The sequence below is a fragment of the Habropoda laboriosa genome, unplaced genomic scaffold, assembly GCF_001263275.1.
Source record: "Habropoda laboriosa isolate 0110345459 unplaced genomic scaffold, ASM126327v1 scaffold2, whole genome shotgun sequence".
NCBI lineage: Eukaryota > Metazoa > Arthropoda > Insecta > Hymenoptera > Apidae > Habropoda > Habropoda laboriosa.
This window is the reverse complement of record NW_017100190.1, coordinates 1379846-1394049: the sequence shown is the minus strand read 5'-3', so window position 1 is coordinate 1394049 and position 14204 is coordinate 1379846. Positions and strand designations below refer to the sequence as shown.

At 41.0% G+C, this 14204-nt stretch overlaps 2 protein-coding genes across 2 annotated transcripts in view; both read right to left on the bottom strand.

Annotated features, from left to right (window-relative positions):
- LOC108580196 (E3 ubiquitin-protein ligase CBL-B) overlaps positions 1-3176 on the bottom strand; it is a 19862-nt gene extending 16686 nt beyond the window's left edge. Inside the window, exon 1 of the mRNA XM_017943899.1 lies at positions 2629-3176. Coding sequence (XP_017799388.1) covers positions 2629-3176 — 548 coding nt within the window. The remainder of the gene's footprint in view (positions 1-2628) is intronic.
- An 855-nt stretch (positions 3177-4031) lies between these two features.
- LOC108579919 (glycerol kinase-like) lies at positions 4032-12306 on the bottom strand. The gene is made up of 12 exons (XM_017943540.1): positions 12256-12306; positions 11751-12061; positions 7240-7316; positions 6760-7018; positions 6442-6659; positions 6097-6309; positions 5912-6022; positions 5586-5842; positions 5301-5506; positions 5084-5227; positions 4926-5012; positions 4032-4452 (listed from the first exon to the last, which is right to left on the bottom strand). Exons 2-12 carry the CDS (start codon positions 11926-11928, stop codon positions 4355-4357), a joined length of 1848 nt encoding a protein of 615 aa, XP_017799029.1. The 5' UTR covers positions 11929-12061; positions 12256-12306; the 3' UTR covers positions 4032-4354.
- Positions 12307-14204: the final 1898 nt, after the last annotated feature.

Sequence of the window (14204 nt, the reverse complement as noted above, 5' to 3'; positions counted from 1 at the left end):
TAGAAATTGCAAAAGTGAATCATCGGTATGATCGATTTCAAAAGCTTTGCAGAGTTTCGCGAGCCTGGGGGTGAAATGTGAAATTTTGAATTTCGACTCGGTCGGTATATGCTTCAGGGGGGGAAAAATAAAAAGAACGCTGTACGTATCTGAAATTTTTAAAACAGTGTATCTCGTAGAAATTAGATGCTCTAAGAGATTATAGAAATTTTCTGAATGGTGCTTTTAGCGTGTTATATACCATTTGTACATTTCTTAGAAAATTTCCCTCTTTCGTGTTATATCATCAAGCTTAAACAACGCCCCGTACGATTTCCTACGCTAATTGCTTTCTTCGAAGGCGGCGCGTAACGCGCGGAGAAGGTCGGGCTAAAAATACCGTAGATACCGATATTTTTCCAAGATACATTACGTACAGCGTAATATAACGATAAATATTGTTTCCGGTTACGATAAATCACGGCTTTACGTTTATCTTATCGACGCCGAATTAAACGTGCACCGTATATCCCCCTCGAGGAGGTTCTGCTCCATTAAAGAGCCGGCCGGCCGCCGGCAATCGTATATAGGCGCGCGCGAACGCGTAACACCAGGGGCCGCCGGATGTCCGCGGATCATTTGACCGGAAACTGAAAGTTCGCGCATCGGCGTAATCGAGTCGGCTCGCCGCATGTTAATCACGCTACAATCGCCCGCATCCTACGTTCAGAAACAGGAATGGCTCCCCGATAAACGGGCTCTAACTCTTGTTTAGCCTTCTTGGAAAACGCGTGGGTTCGTTCTTCGGTCTACGAGAGACCGTATATACCGTTTCGTTCCGTTCGGAGGAAGGAGAAAAAAAACGAAGAAAAAAAAAGAACGAAGAGGAAGAAACGATGGAAATGATTTCGAGAAACTACCAACGGAGAGGAATCTCTCTCATTCTTTCTCTCAATGTTTAATTTAACCGAGTCTGGGCCACATAAAGTATTAATATTTTATCGTTTCCCAGGAAGCTTATTCTATTTTCAGCAGCGTATTTTCTAATTTCACCCGTCGGGGAAAATTTCGCGGTGGAATAATACGACACCGCGGGCGTACTGTTTTCTATCCGCTGATTTTCAATCGTATTACAATAATATAATCATCGGGATAGTGAAACGGTACAATTGAAATTGGGAAATATAAAAAGAAGAAGGGAAAAAAAAGTTGAAAGTATACAATGGAAAAATTTACACACAGACATACACGAGGAATGAATACGAAACTGATAAGTGTATTTACATAAACAGGATAGTTGAAAAAGAATAGGCAAGATAATCGCGAACACGTAATATCTTTAGCGTATGCTAAATCCATGGTAATGAGCGCGCGCTACGTAACGCGTGTGTCGAAAGGCTATCCGTTCAAGAGTCTCGTGTCCCGACAAATCGTCACGATCTCTCGCGACACCGTACAGCAGTCAGTCATTCATGAATTGGCTCGAACCGCTGTCCGTTTATTTATACTGGCTGATAAATCGCTACGCGGCACGTAGCCCAGAGAGCACCGCGGCGCGCGCCTCCCGATACCACGCGTTATGACGTATTCCAGTAAAAGTAGGTGTATCACTTTTGTAAAACGATACTAAACCACCCAGCCCCCCAAGAATAGTAACCAGGAAACGGATCTAACCAGTCGATACGCCCCATTCCACCGACTTCCCTACCTTTTTACCCGTCCTCCATTCTCTTCCGAGTCTCTCTCTCTCTCTCTATCTTTTGTCATAGTATTCGTAGATTGCGAATCGTTGTCCATGGATATTTCCTTTCTTTTCACCTTTTCTTTCGCACGGATACTCGGAGTCACAGTCAATGGACAGTAACTGTGGGCAACGACAATAACCGGGTAACGGTTCATCCCTGACAATTTACACTGTTCGACGATCCACAACCGAGTATAAATGGAATTCCGATTAAACCGGAAGTAGCTTTGTGCTAATACAGCGGTAACTATTATTCGATGTTTCGAGCGAAATCGACGCCTCTGTATTTATCGTTTTATCGTTTCAACAACCAATTTTCAATCACCTTGCCAGAAAAACACGATAACATTGCTAATGTATATATAATATATGAAACTCCATATATGAATATTTCCGTAATGTACAGGTTATCTATAATGCTAATAAACAAGAAGCTGTAACGCCTGCTCGCGTGACATCGTCGAATTACTACAAAAACGATAACAGAGAAAAAAAACGCTATTCATGGTTCGAGGTCGTGCAAAAGACAGCCTTTCCTCTATACAACGATGTGAAAAAGAACACTTCCGGCCGATGAAATACATTTGGCGTACAGCGTCAGCTGCACACGAGCCGACACGTCCCGGTTTTCGTTGCACGATACTAATGTCAATATCAATGAGACGCAGACCCGTTTTTAGGTTAGGTGTGCGCACGTGCGAGCCACAGAGAGAGAGAGAGAGAGAGAGAGAGAGAAAGAGAAGGAAGGAAAGAAAGAGAGAGAGAAAGAGAGTGCACACGTTTATTATTCGTTTTTACGCACGTCAGAGAGCCAAAAACACACGCGGCCGGGACAGGTGTCCTGTTTACATGAACGAAACGAACGGGATGTGAAGCGAAAGAGAGATCGTTAAAGCGGTACGCACCTGATCCCGAAGCTTTCTTTCCAGAACTCGGCCGCATCCGCCTTGGTAATACGGAACTTGTGTCCGGCAAACACACCGTTTGGAAAAATGGCCTTCAGTTCAGACAGCATGTGGCTAAACACTAAGCTGAGCTTGGTCAAATTCCTACGATAATGCGACGTCTCGTCGAACATCTTTTCTTTGCCCTCTTTGAACAACTTGATCGCTTGCTTGCACTTTCTCATTAGGTTATTAATGAACACACAAAAATGCTCGTTACTATGTAACACCTGCATCCTGTCCTCGTATTTGCTATATATCAGTCTCAGTCGTTGATACGTATCAGGTAGGATGTCCAGGATGAACGGTGGCGAATTTTTCAGATTCATCCTCTGATGTTGACATAGTTTGACCACCTTGTCCATTAGCTTCCAGGTCTTATCCAACATTCGCTTGTCGGTCGAAAGTTTCGGAAGTGTCATAGGGTCAGCGAAGCGACCATGAAGCTTCTGGAAAATTGAGCCTATGTGTACGGTCCGTGTACGACTGCTATGTCCTCCCGACGACATCTTGACGTGTGCGTGCATATCCCACGACACCGGGACTCGTTGTTGCTCGTTCTCGATACGAGTCCCGCGCACTTTTTACACTTCACCTTCCGAACAACCAACCAACCACCAACACCTCGCTTAGGTTAGCCTGGTCTGCACTCGCGTGATACGATATAATGCATTTCTTCAACGAGACGCGTTCACCACCACGACGACCTTCTCACGAAGTCGCGGCCACGAGATATACCATAATGTTGTGCGATACCGCATCCTAGTCTTACTACTCCGTAACTGACAACAGCGAATGATACCCACAACGAATCGACACTGACACGACCAAGCGTGCCCGTGGCTCGTTAATTATGCTTTCACTCGCGTCCGCGTGACGCTCTGTGGCGCTCCTGTAGCGCGCTCTATTTGAATTCCTTTGATTCTACTATAGAAACGTTTGATTTTCTCTTTTTCCAATTTTATTCATTGATAAATGTACACTATATTGTTTGGACACGTGCAACCTGTTTGAATGTTCAAATTGAAGGAACAAATGCATTGATAAAACAAGACCAACGTGTATTTCCATGTTTGCATTTATAATACAATAGTTTTAACATTATACATACATGATTTGTTTCACAACGGTAACAAATAAATTAGAGATACAAAAGAAATCGACGAAAATAGGTTAAACTATAAAGGTTCAGTTAATTATAAATCCTTAAAATATAAACCCTTATGAGACTAAAAAAAATTATACAAGATTCGTATCACATTATTTCCGATCTTGAAACGGTAATGCTTCACGGAATACCACGTTATCTTGTATCAACGATCGATAAAAGGTAGCGAACGGATGAATATTTAAGTTATCGTGTGTGTGTGCATTGTTTCTAATACTTTCTTCTTTCGAAATATTTCCCCCCAAAATCGGTGACTCGATCCTCTCCTCTTTGCATTGTCGAACTTCGTTCAGTTAACTATATTGATTTCCTTTGGCAAGTTTCAAAGTATAAGTGGTTCTACTAAGTCAAAGCAATTTCTTGTACTATTTTTTGTTCCGTAATTCGTTAGTGGTGGTCATCACTTGATCTACTATTGATAATTAAGACTCAACAGCCTTGCTCCTATTTTCACTTGCAATACAATATAGACTATCTACTACCTAACCGATCCTTCGTTGTAATAACATAAAGATGCTGTCACCGATTTTCCATATAATAACTTAATCGTAGTAAAATAAAGCTCGCCATTAAGAACCAACTTGCCGGGATTGATGCCAGAACGTAATATCTTTCATCTGGAACATTAAAAAGGTCATCACAATCATAAACTCTTACTATATTTATCTTCATACCGTGGAAAGCAAAGAAAACATGCACAAACTTAGGAAATAAAGGTCATACGTTTGCAAACAACAACACAATATCAGAAATCACATGTTTATTTGTTTGTAAATAAAAGTTTTGAATAAGGAATAAAAAAGGGGGATAACAACCCATGTTATCGCTATGAAATTTAATAGAACTTGTAAAAGGAAAAGTACTTTTTTTCTTATAAATTATCTTCGTCATGCAACTGGAAATCCATTGCCCCCAAGTGGTTACTTCATTTATAAGAACGCATAAATAAAACATACAGGTACATTCACAATAATGTATGCAGAACAAAGACGAAAGGTTAAGTGCGAAGGATATTACGATTAATTTAGGAAGGCAGCTTCAAACATGTCTGAAACTTCAGACAGTACTTGCTGAATACTTTTAGATTTACCTGTCATTTGATCAGATTTCTTTACTGCCGCCCACCCTAAACTTCTTTCAACTGCCATCTTCCATTTTCTATACCTAGCATCTCTCTCTACAGAAAAAGGTAAACATTTTATGGATAATGAAATACAACTATAGTCGTTGAGTTTGAAAGTCTTTTACCTTCTGGTGTTGTCGTCGGCAAAAATGTATCTGTCGAGACCCTTTCTACCTCTTCACCTTCAAGTTCCCAAACACCTATACCTTCTGCATGGCCGGCAGCCATTGCAGCACCTAACGCTGTAATGTCTGGCATCGTTGACCTGACTATCGAGAAATACAATGCGTATTAATGCGAGAGTTCATTTCTGCTTTCAAGATACTTAATACATATACTTACATACTGGTGTACCACAAAGATCTGCCTGCAACTGCATAAGAAGATTATTGGTTGACATTTTTCCATCTGTGTTCAGCTTGATCAACGGAAAGCCACAATCTTTATACATAGCTTCCAGAATATCTCTCGTTTGGAAACAAACAGCTTCTAACGATGCTCTTATTATATGCTGTTTCGTGGTGAATGCAGTAAGACCGCAAATAATTCTGTAAAAGAATGTTCAGATAAAGAACACGTGTATCACCGATGCTGCATCCAGAGAAAGCTTTACAAAATGTTACTCGCCCCCTCGCATCTTTTCTCCAATATGGAGCATATAACCCTGTAAAAGCTGGTACGAAATACACATCACCGGTACTAAAAACGCTTTGAGCCAAATGTTCACTTTCATGAACATCCTTTATAAGGTTCATATTATCTCGTAGCCATTTAATAGCAGCACCTGCTACAGCAACCGAACCTTCCAGCGCATAAACAGCCGGACTTTTGGGGCCTAATTGATATGCCACCGTTGTGACTAATCCATGAGACGAATACACCCTCTAAAAATGTTAACACTTGTTCATACATAAGCAAACATACGAAGGAATTGCATTTCTTATAATACATACTGTTGTTCCTGTATTACAGAGCAAGAAACATCCACTTCTATACGTATTTTTCGCTTGTCCCTTCTTTAGACAATTCTGTCCGACCAACGCAGATTGCTGATTCCCTAGAATCTAAAGATAAAAGAGAAATTATGTACTTGGATTAATCCTTTCTTCTTCGAGATACATTCACAATTACAACTTACACCTGATATAGGGATACCCTTTAACGGGCCAATCGCGATATCTCCATAAATTTCAGCACTGCTCTTGATCTCTGGCAGTATTTGTATAGGAATGTCGAAATATCTGCATAACGTGGGATCCCACGAGAGGGTTTCTATGTTCATTAACATGGTCCTCGACGCGTTCGTTACGTCAGTGATATATAATCCACCGTCTTTGCCACCCGTTAAGTTCTGTAACCATTTTTCAATGAATTCTCTGGTTCTTGAATGTTCATCATTTATCATTCCTCTTGCTGTAAGGCATAACAATTGTTTGCATATCCTACACAACTTCTACGATAAAACACAACCGTGCCCACGTACCCAAACGATCCATGTGTCCATCGTTCCTACTTTACATCGTTTATCTCTTATCGCTTTTCTAACAGTAGGCACATTATCCTTCAACCAACGAATCTTCAATGCAGAAAAATACGGGCTGACTGGTAAACCGCATAAAGGCTTGATATGATTTTTACTTTGATCAGGAAACTTCGCTATTATATGATCAACGATCGAATTCGTTCTTATATCAGACCAAACTAGAATAACAAAAGTATATTAATAGCCAGCTTGATTATATCATATCAATATGCTTATTAATTCAATATCTTATCAAGAATTATAATCCTCAAGACACACCTATTGCATTATATAACGGTTCACCGGTTGTTGCATCCCAAGCAACAGTTGTTTCACGTTGATTCGTGATACCAATGGTAATTATTTCATCCACCTTCAAGCCAAGCACGTCGAACTTCCGGATAACATCTTTGATGCAAGCTTTCACAGCGAATAGGATCTCCTTAGGATCCTGTTCCATCCATCCCTCTTGCGGGCTGATTTGCTCCACGTCGATTTGATGGGACGCCACTTCAGCTATGTGTTTCGCGTTGAACACCTGCAATAAAACATATAATTTTTACACATTCGCCGTTTGTTATCCGTAGAAAAGCGTTCACACGTTTGAGCCAGCAAAAAGCAAACCCGTTAAATATTAACGACTCTATACACATGTGTATGACGTGTACGTTCACAGTAGTAATAGGATCCTAGGTGAAAATGGACTCAAGTAGAATGAACGTCGACAGTCTCGTACGCTCAACTATAACAATGTCTCACCACAAAGCGAACGGTCCGCGTGCCAACATCAATTACTCCGATAAGGGGACCCTTCTTCGTCGAGCCTGGCATTGTATCTGAAAGATAAACGTAACCTTTTAATTTTGTTGAACGTTTGTAACAATTCTTGTACTCGTAAAGTTTGATTAGCACAGGTTCTTTTTTCATACTTCCTACGTGATGGAAAAAAAAAAAAGAAGGAAATGAACGAAAATGCACACCGATTTCATCGAGACAATGTCACCGTCTAACCATCGAGACGGATTTAACAAATCTGTCTGTCGTACTACACTTACACCGCCAGGAGAAGAATTGATGACATAATGTACAATACGTTCTATTATCGTGCTTTATTAAGCTCTTCGATGACCCGCACGTGGGTTGACGCGATAATAGTAAGATTAGCGATGTGCATTAAGTTCGTGTCGAATTTTATAATTTAGATCGATGTTTCCGACGAACCCTTAAATTTGATAAAAAAAAAAAGAAAAAAGTAAATGCTTTGTAAGTCCACAACTTTTTCCTATTTTTTCTATCTTTTTCTTTTTTGGTAAGACCATTATGTCATCGCTACAGAATTTCTTTGGATTTTCGTTAAAATATTTTTCGAACTTACAAACTCGCCTAATACTACACACTTCGTTAAAATATTTCACCGTTTCAACAAGTTGCAAACCGCGATTTCCAATTAATTCAATCAACTTCGCGTATAATATCAGCGCGTTCCAATTCCAGACGAAATTTTTCCCCCGACTGTCTCTTGTCGACGTTCGTAGTCAACCGCGGAAAGGATGTTCGCCGATAAGAGGCTTTCTTTTTTTTTACTAACCTGAAGCGCACATTGTGCAAAGTCTGTCGCAGCGATTCTAAGTTCGATCGTTTGCACCGAAGATTATCTATCTTCCTTCGCGCCAAAGAATATCTCCCTCCCCCTCTTATTCTTCTCACAGATTTCAATTAATAAGAAAAGTAGAACACCGAACACACAAACTTCGTTTAAAAAGAGAAAAAAAGGCTTTTAATTGGATCAACTTCACCGGACACAAAGTCTTCAATTACATTATGAATAGAGAGGTGTGCTCTTCTCGACTGATTTTCCACAAAAGAAGAAGAAGAAGAAGAAGAAGAAGAGGAAGAAAAAGAACTCCAGGTGGAGATTATCACGGAGCGAGATTGAGCGTCGTACGAAGGAAGTAGGAATGACCGTGGCAGTATCGTCCCGGCATTTTTAATCGGAATACAGCGACGTGGACGTGGTGAAAACAGGAGAGACGCGATTCGTTGCCACTCCGGAGGCTCGTTATCCCTGTCTCTCCTCCTCTTGACCCGTTGTCCACTTGGTGAAATTCGAGATAAATAAATATATATTACAAACACATCAACGATATATGTATTTTTAATTGATGTCATGTATACACGCCTTAAGACACGTGTCATCACTGTCGAGCGATTAGCGAGGTTCGCCTTGTGGAAGAAGAATTCATTTCTGGTTCCCCTGGAACTGCATCATTTTCTTCCTCGGTGTGTGAACGTTCCGATCGGAGAACGTGTTTCTGTCATTATTTTCCAGCTCTAACAAGTCTCTCTCTTTCAGCGCGTAGCTCGTTTAGATAACAGTAAAACGATTATTTATCTATGTATACATATATCTCCCCCTTGCGAAAGGCGTTTATTGCTGTATCGGGTATCGGTAGAAATTTTTTCTAAAAACAAGACAAACGAAAACAGAAGAAAAATTGTGGTTTTTTTCTTCATCTTTGATATGTATTAAAATTGATTCGTTACGTAGAGAACTGTGGAACATGATCGGTTCCCCTGAATCGCGAAAAGGTTTCGGATTACAGGCACCATAAATACTACGGGTATTACATAATTCGAGCGACGTAGCGAAACATCAGCTGGCGAAGCTTTTTCTATTTTTCTTTTTTTTTTTAATTTTAGTACCTCGAGAGAATTTTCATTGGAACGACGATCGACGGACAGTACCGTGAATTATCGATAATTCGTCGTCGATTTTTCCACCAGTTATGTAAATCATTTTCATATGTACGAAGATGCGGTTCTCTGAATTCATGAAAACTGACGCGAGACGTCAGCCACGAAAACAATATTTCTAAAACCGACTGACTAAAGGATTGACAGCTTTATCTGCTTTTTAACTTTCTGTCTACTTATGTAACACGAATGATTTCTTCGACGTCGTATTACACGCGCCTTCGATATCGTACGTCTTAAAAAAAGAGAGAAAAAAAAAACAAGACTACACGCACAAGGTTAAATTAACGTACACCCTAAACATCACTGTCCAAGCTTCTCGTATGTTCCCCAAGAGGGGAGAAAAGATTAGGAAACTGAATAGTTCCGCTGAAATATCTCCAGTGGATAAAAACGTAAACGCAAAAGTAAACCGTGTCGAACGAGCGCGAAGACTGTCTCCGAATTCCATCGCGAGCCGCCCTAATTTCCAATGCATCACGGGAGCGATGCCGTGCACGCGACCCCCGGTACATCCAGCAGATGCACGTGCAACACGACTCATGTGTGCATGCAGGCGAATGCGAGGCGAGCCCCGGTCTCGTCTTGCCTTGCCCGCCACTCCACTCGGAATGCATACTGTGTGACGTTGTACGACAAGGACGGACCGGATTGGCTGATTACAGAGAGGCTCGTCCTGTATTTACAACGGCCGATGGATGCGTCATTATCGAGCGGCAGCATTTACTATACATCAAACAAAAGAGTAAACTTTTCCTCATCGTCACACTGGCAATTACGTAACGTCTGTTTAGTTTCCAGACACGTGCATACTTTTCTATCGTACTCTCTCCACTTCACGAACAAACTCTCTGCACACAAGTGTTCCTCTCCGCAACTCTTCGACCGAGTTGCGCTATCGATTTTCTTCTCCAGCAGCAGTGAAAAGTGAACGAGAGAGAGCCCCCCCCTTTCCCGAGGTGACGACGTTCAGAGTTTGTACCTTTTCATCATCTGGATTTCACAATTATTTTTCAACAATAATTTCTGTTTCATCCGACACAGCTGATGTAGGATTGTTATAATAGAAAATGTATTTTCAGGGAATGCGTCATTTCTGTGATATAATAGACTACTGATGTAAGTATTTCTAGTTTCCCTTGATCTTGATTAATGACCACGTCGTCTCTCTCTCTATGCGCTCAAGTGTAGCGTTACTATATACGCCGATGCACGCGACTACTTTAAAAAGAGAATACGCAACATGAGCAGTATGCTTGTATAAGGTCTTGCTCAAGATTAACAGGTATTTAAAAGTCGAATGTGTTTCCCGGTTCCGTATGCCAAAAACCATATGAACTTATATATTGTAATTATTTTTAGAGGCAAGTTTTGAAAAAGCGCCGACGATCCACGCGATCGCCCAAATGAAAAACCGGTTCGGTTACGTTCACCCTCGCAATGAATCGATAGGTGTACATACGTATGCGGTCGATGTATATGTACATCTCGCATTGCTTGGCAACGGGACAGAGTAAGACACGAGGACGTCGATCTCGTGATGCTTCACGCGATGCATTATGCACCACCTGACGTTGCATACACGTTCAAGACGCTCGTTATGCCAATTGCGAAATCTTGTTTAGATACAAATATATCGTGGGCAATCTTATCGCGTTCCCCTTGTCTTCTCACGAAAACGAACATCCCTGTACTAATGTCGGTATTACGTAATTGATATTCGGCAACGATAACGTTGGAATTTGGAATTTTTCTAATAGTGTCATTTCGAAATCGGGCGTATTCTTGAAACAACAGGATTTCACATACATGTGGAGGAAATTGTAAATATACGTTGAATGGAAAATTTCTTCATCTGCTGTTTGTATGTTAACGTGTGAATACAGAATGTAGACGCAGAGCACACGGTCGCATACCACACGTAACGCGTGTCGTTGGTCATGCTGTACCCTTTTATTTTTGGCCGTGATTACTAATGTACCACACGACCATGAATTCACACCTTTCCGCGTCCTTGTACATTTCAGTAGGTCTCGATGTTCCAATTTCTGCGTGATACCGAGAGAACACCGAGCCCAGTTTTTCGCTTCCCCGAATACCGATCGGTATCGACCGATTAAAGGTCGAAGTTTTCTTATCGAGTATCAGCGGACAGATATCCCCGATAAGCGCGACAACGTTGTCAAAAATTAACCGTCTCGATGGTTGACAATTCAAAAGAGGGGAAACTGAAATACAATTGAACGAATTGAATTTAAACTGTGTTCGTACCACAGTCAGAAATAAACAAAAGTATGAACATTGACCAATCATTGATCATTGGTCAATTGAATGATGACCTAACTCATGTTCTCTGATGAATAAGTTAAACAAACGTTAAACAATCACCTGTACAACCGTTAATAATCTTTTTCAATTTTAATATCAAACTTTCTATCGGGGAATTCTTTGAAACGATCGACGATCGATTTCCATCGAGAGACACAATGTTGCACAAACCCATCGAAACGACTCACCTTTTGCCTTGAACGCATAAAACTTAAATATGCTGGTCTTGCGACCGGTTTGCGTGCGCTCCAGCTCAGGAAAGCTGGATTCCTCGAACGTTCCGTCCTCCTTCTGCTTTAGCTCATCCTCCTCCTCTTCCTGGCCCCCATTCTTCTTCGCAGTCCCCTCCACGTTCTCCTCCTCCATGATCGCCGATCAATTAATCCCGTAGGAACTAAACACGCGCGAATTCCCCGCGGAACGAACGAAGAACACGTCGGCGACTTGGTGTGCCCGCGATCGCGGCCAGACTCTCGATCGATCTACACCGATCCTCCGGCTGGAAAAAAAGAATGAATCGCGAAGGGCGGTTACCAGAATCGGCGTGCTGGTGTTATATTAGCACACATTTACGGTGCACCGGATACACTTCGGCCGAGAGAATGCGCGAGAATCACCGGTGCTTTTGCATGGCCGCTTTTTACGTTCTTCGCCCCCCCAACTGCCGTCGCAACGTTTCTCCCAAAAACCTACCGCGTGCCGTTTCGGTTTCTCGTCCCTGTCCCACTCGCGAATCGAGTCATGTGTCGTCTGCCTGTCGTGGTCATGACCAGCAGTAGCGACGTCAACGACAACGACAACGACGACCACGACACTCTAAAATTAACCGCGTCTATCGTTCAATCCCAACCGTGCGCGCCTTCTCGTAATTCCGCGTGCCCCTGCCACACTGCAACCGTCGTTGTTTTTCGATCAGTCAGTTACACCGTTCGCGGAAAGTCGTTGCGCTTCTCAAGGTCTAACAAGAGCAGCCGATTGTTACTCATATGCCTGGGAACCCCGACGGACAACTTCAACCGCGTCTCGAATCTTTGCTATCTGGCGGGCACACGGTAGTAAAGGTTGCCGTTTGGCGAGAAACGGCAAGCGTCGCGGTCCACTAGAGAGCTGGGCAGCCGTAGGAAATTTCATTGATTTTTTTTTCTCCACTGGTCATTCGATACCACCGGTAACAATTTTAACCGTGTAAATGAAAGAGTATCGGAGGCTCGTTAAACGTTCCGTACTTGTGGTATAATTAATGCTTCGTTTATAATAGAAATCTAGCTGAATGATAATTGAGTTATCGACACAGATAGCGTACGATAGTAGGCTTATTGATACATTTGCAAGGTATATCGTAAAATAAACATTAATACCAAGGAAAAATCGTTTTTATTACATGAAAAACTCTTTTGCCTTTAATCGCGTTACCAGAATTCAATGAAAAATAAGGGAATAATAAAAACACTGTTCCATTCGTAAAGATAAGAGATGAGAGTGCAATGCAAATGTTGACAAAATTTGCAAAATAGATAGTCAACGTCACTTCCACAGTGAAGTTTTATTTGCTAAAGTTTTATCAGTTAAAGGCTGTACGTGACAAATACCGGAGACATGATGATGTGTGGTTTCTGGGGTCTGTAATAAAGTCTAAGCCCCGCACAGCTTTATTGTGGCTGGTCCTTTCCTGGGAAGTATCAGACTATCCGAAAGCATTTGCTGCGTTTCTCCTTAATATACTAACTACATACCTAACCGAGCACTAGCGAGAAATACGATGGAGTGCAGTAGACGCCTAGCGGCCATGTCGGAACTAATCTAGTTTTTCTATTATTCACCAGATGGCGCTATACTACTTGGCGGGAATATATGAGTTTTCGTTCTCAATTGAGCCTGAACAAGTATAATATTTACGATGTTTTTGTGCTTCTTTGTATTCATATCGTCTTATAATTGGATTACATACAAATTATATCCTTTCGATGTTAAACTACTAAAGAGTATCATTTTTGAAAATGTACTGTATTACATTATTCTAAAAGAACTTTAGTAAAATGAACGAAACAAATTTGTTTATTCGTTTCTAATACATAATAACTAATTTGAGAATTGATACAAATTGCAAATTTTAAAACATAATTGAACTGTTGAATAATTGTAGTGCAACTGATTAGAATAACCTGTATGAATTAGGGTACTCACGACCTTGTCTATAGGCATCACTTATTATATTTCATGTTCGTCCCCCAACGCGTTAACTGAATATGACGCTAAGTCACTTTTTAATATGTGACGTAATTCAATTTTATATAAAGCAATGTACATACATTGAAGCAATTTGCACATACTGTTATGTAGAATGTAAAAAGTCGTAGATAATTTAATGTAATCTACTTTGCAAAAAGGTTTAAACTTTATAGTTCCATTTTTCAAGTAGTTTGTAACAATGTAATCTTCTACAAATATTGCTATTGTATTTTTCTTGTTATGTATTTAGCCTGTAAAACGTACTTTTTCCAGATGACCTCTTCGTAAAATGTATAGAAATAAATTAACGAAATGTAGCATCGCTTTTTCATGTATGATATTCGTATTCAACGTGCGTCACCCACGTGCTATGGAATTATGGGATTGTTATATCACCTTACGAATTACAACAA

Excerpts from the sequence above, each read along its gene's own strand:
- LOC108579919 (XM_017943540.1), bottom strand. The coding sequence starts at position 11,928 with ATGGAGGAGGAGAACGTGGAGGGGACTGCGAAGAAGAATGGGGGCCAG. Across the intron at positions 7,019-7,239 it reads CGCGGACCGTTCGCTTTGTG|GTGTTCAACGCGAAACACAT; the intron begins GTGAGACATTGT and ends GTTTTATTGCAG. Across the intron at positions 5,507-5,585 it reads TGGAGAAAAGATGCGAGGGG|AATTATTTGCGGTCTTACTG; the intron begins GCGAGTAACATT and ends ATTCTTTTACAG.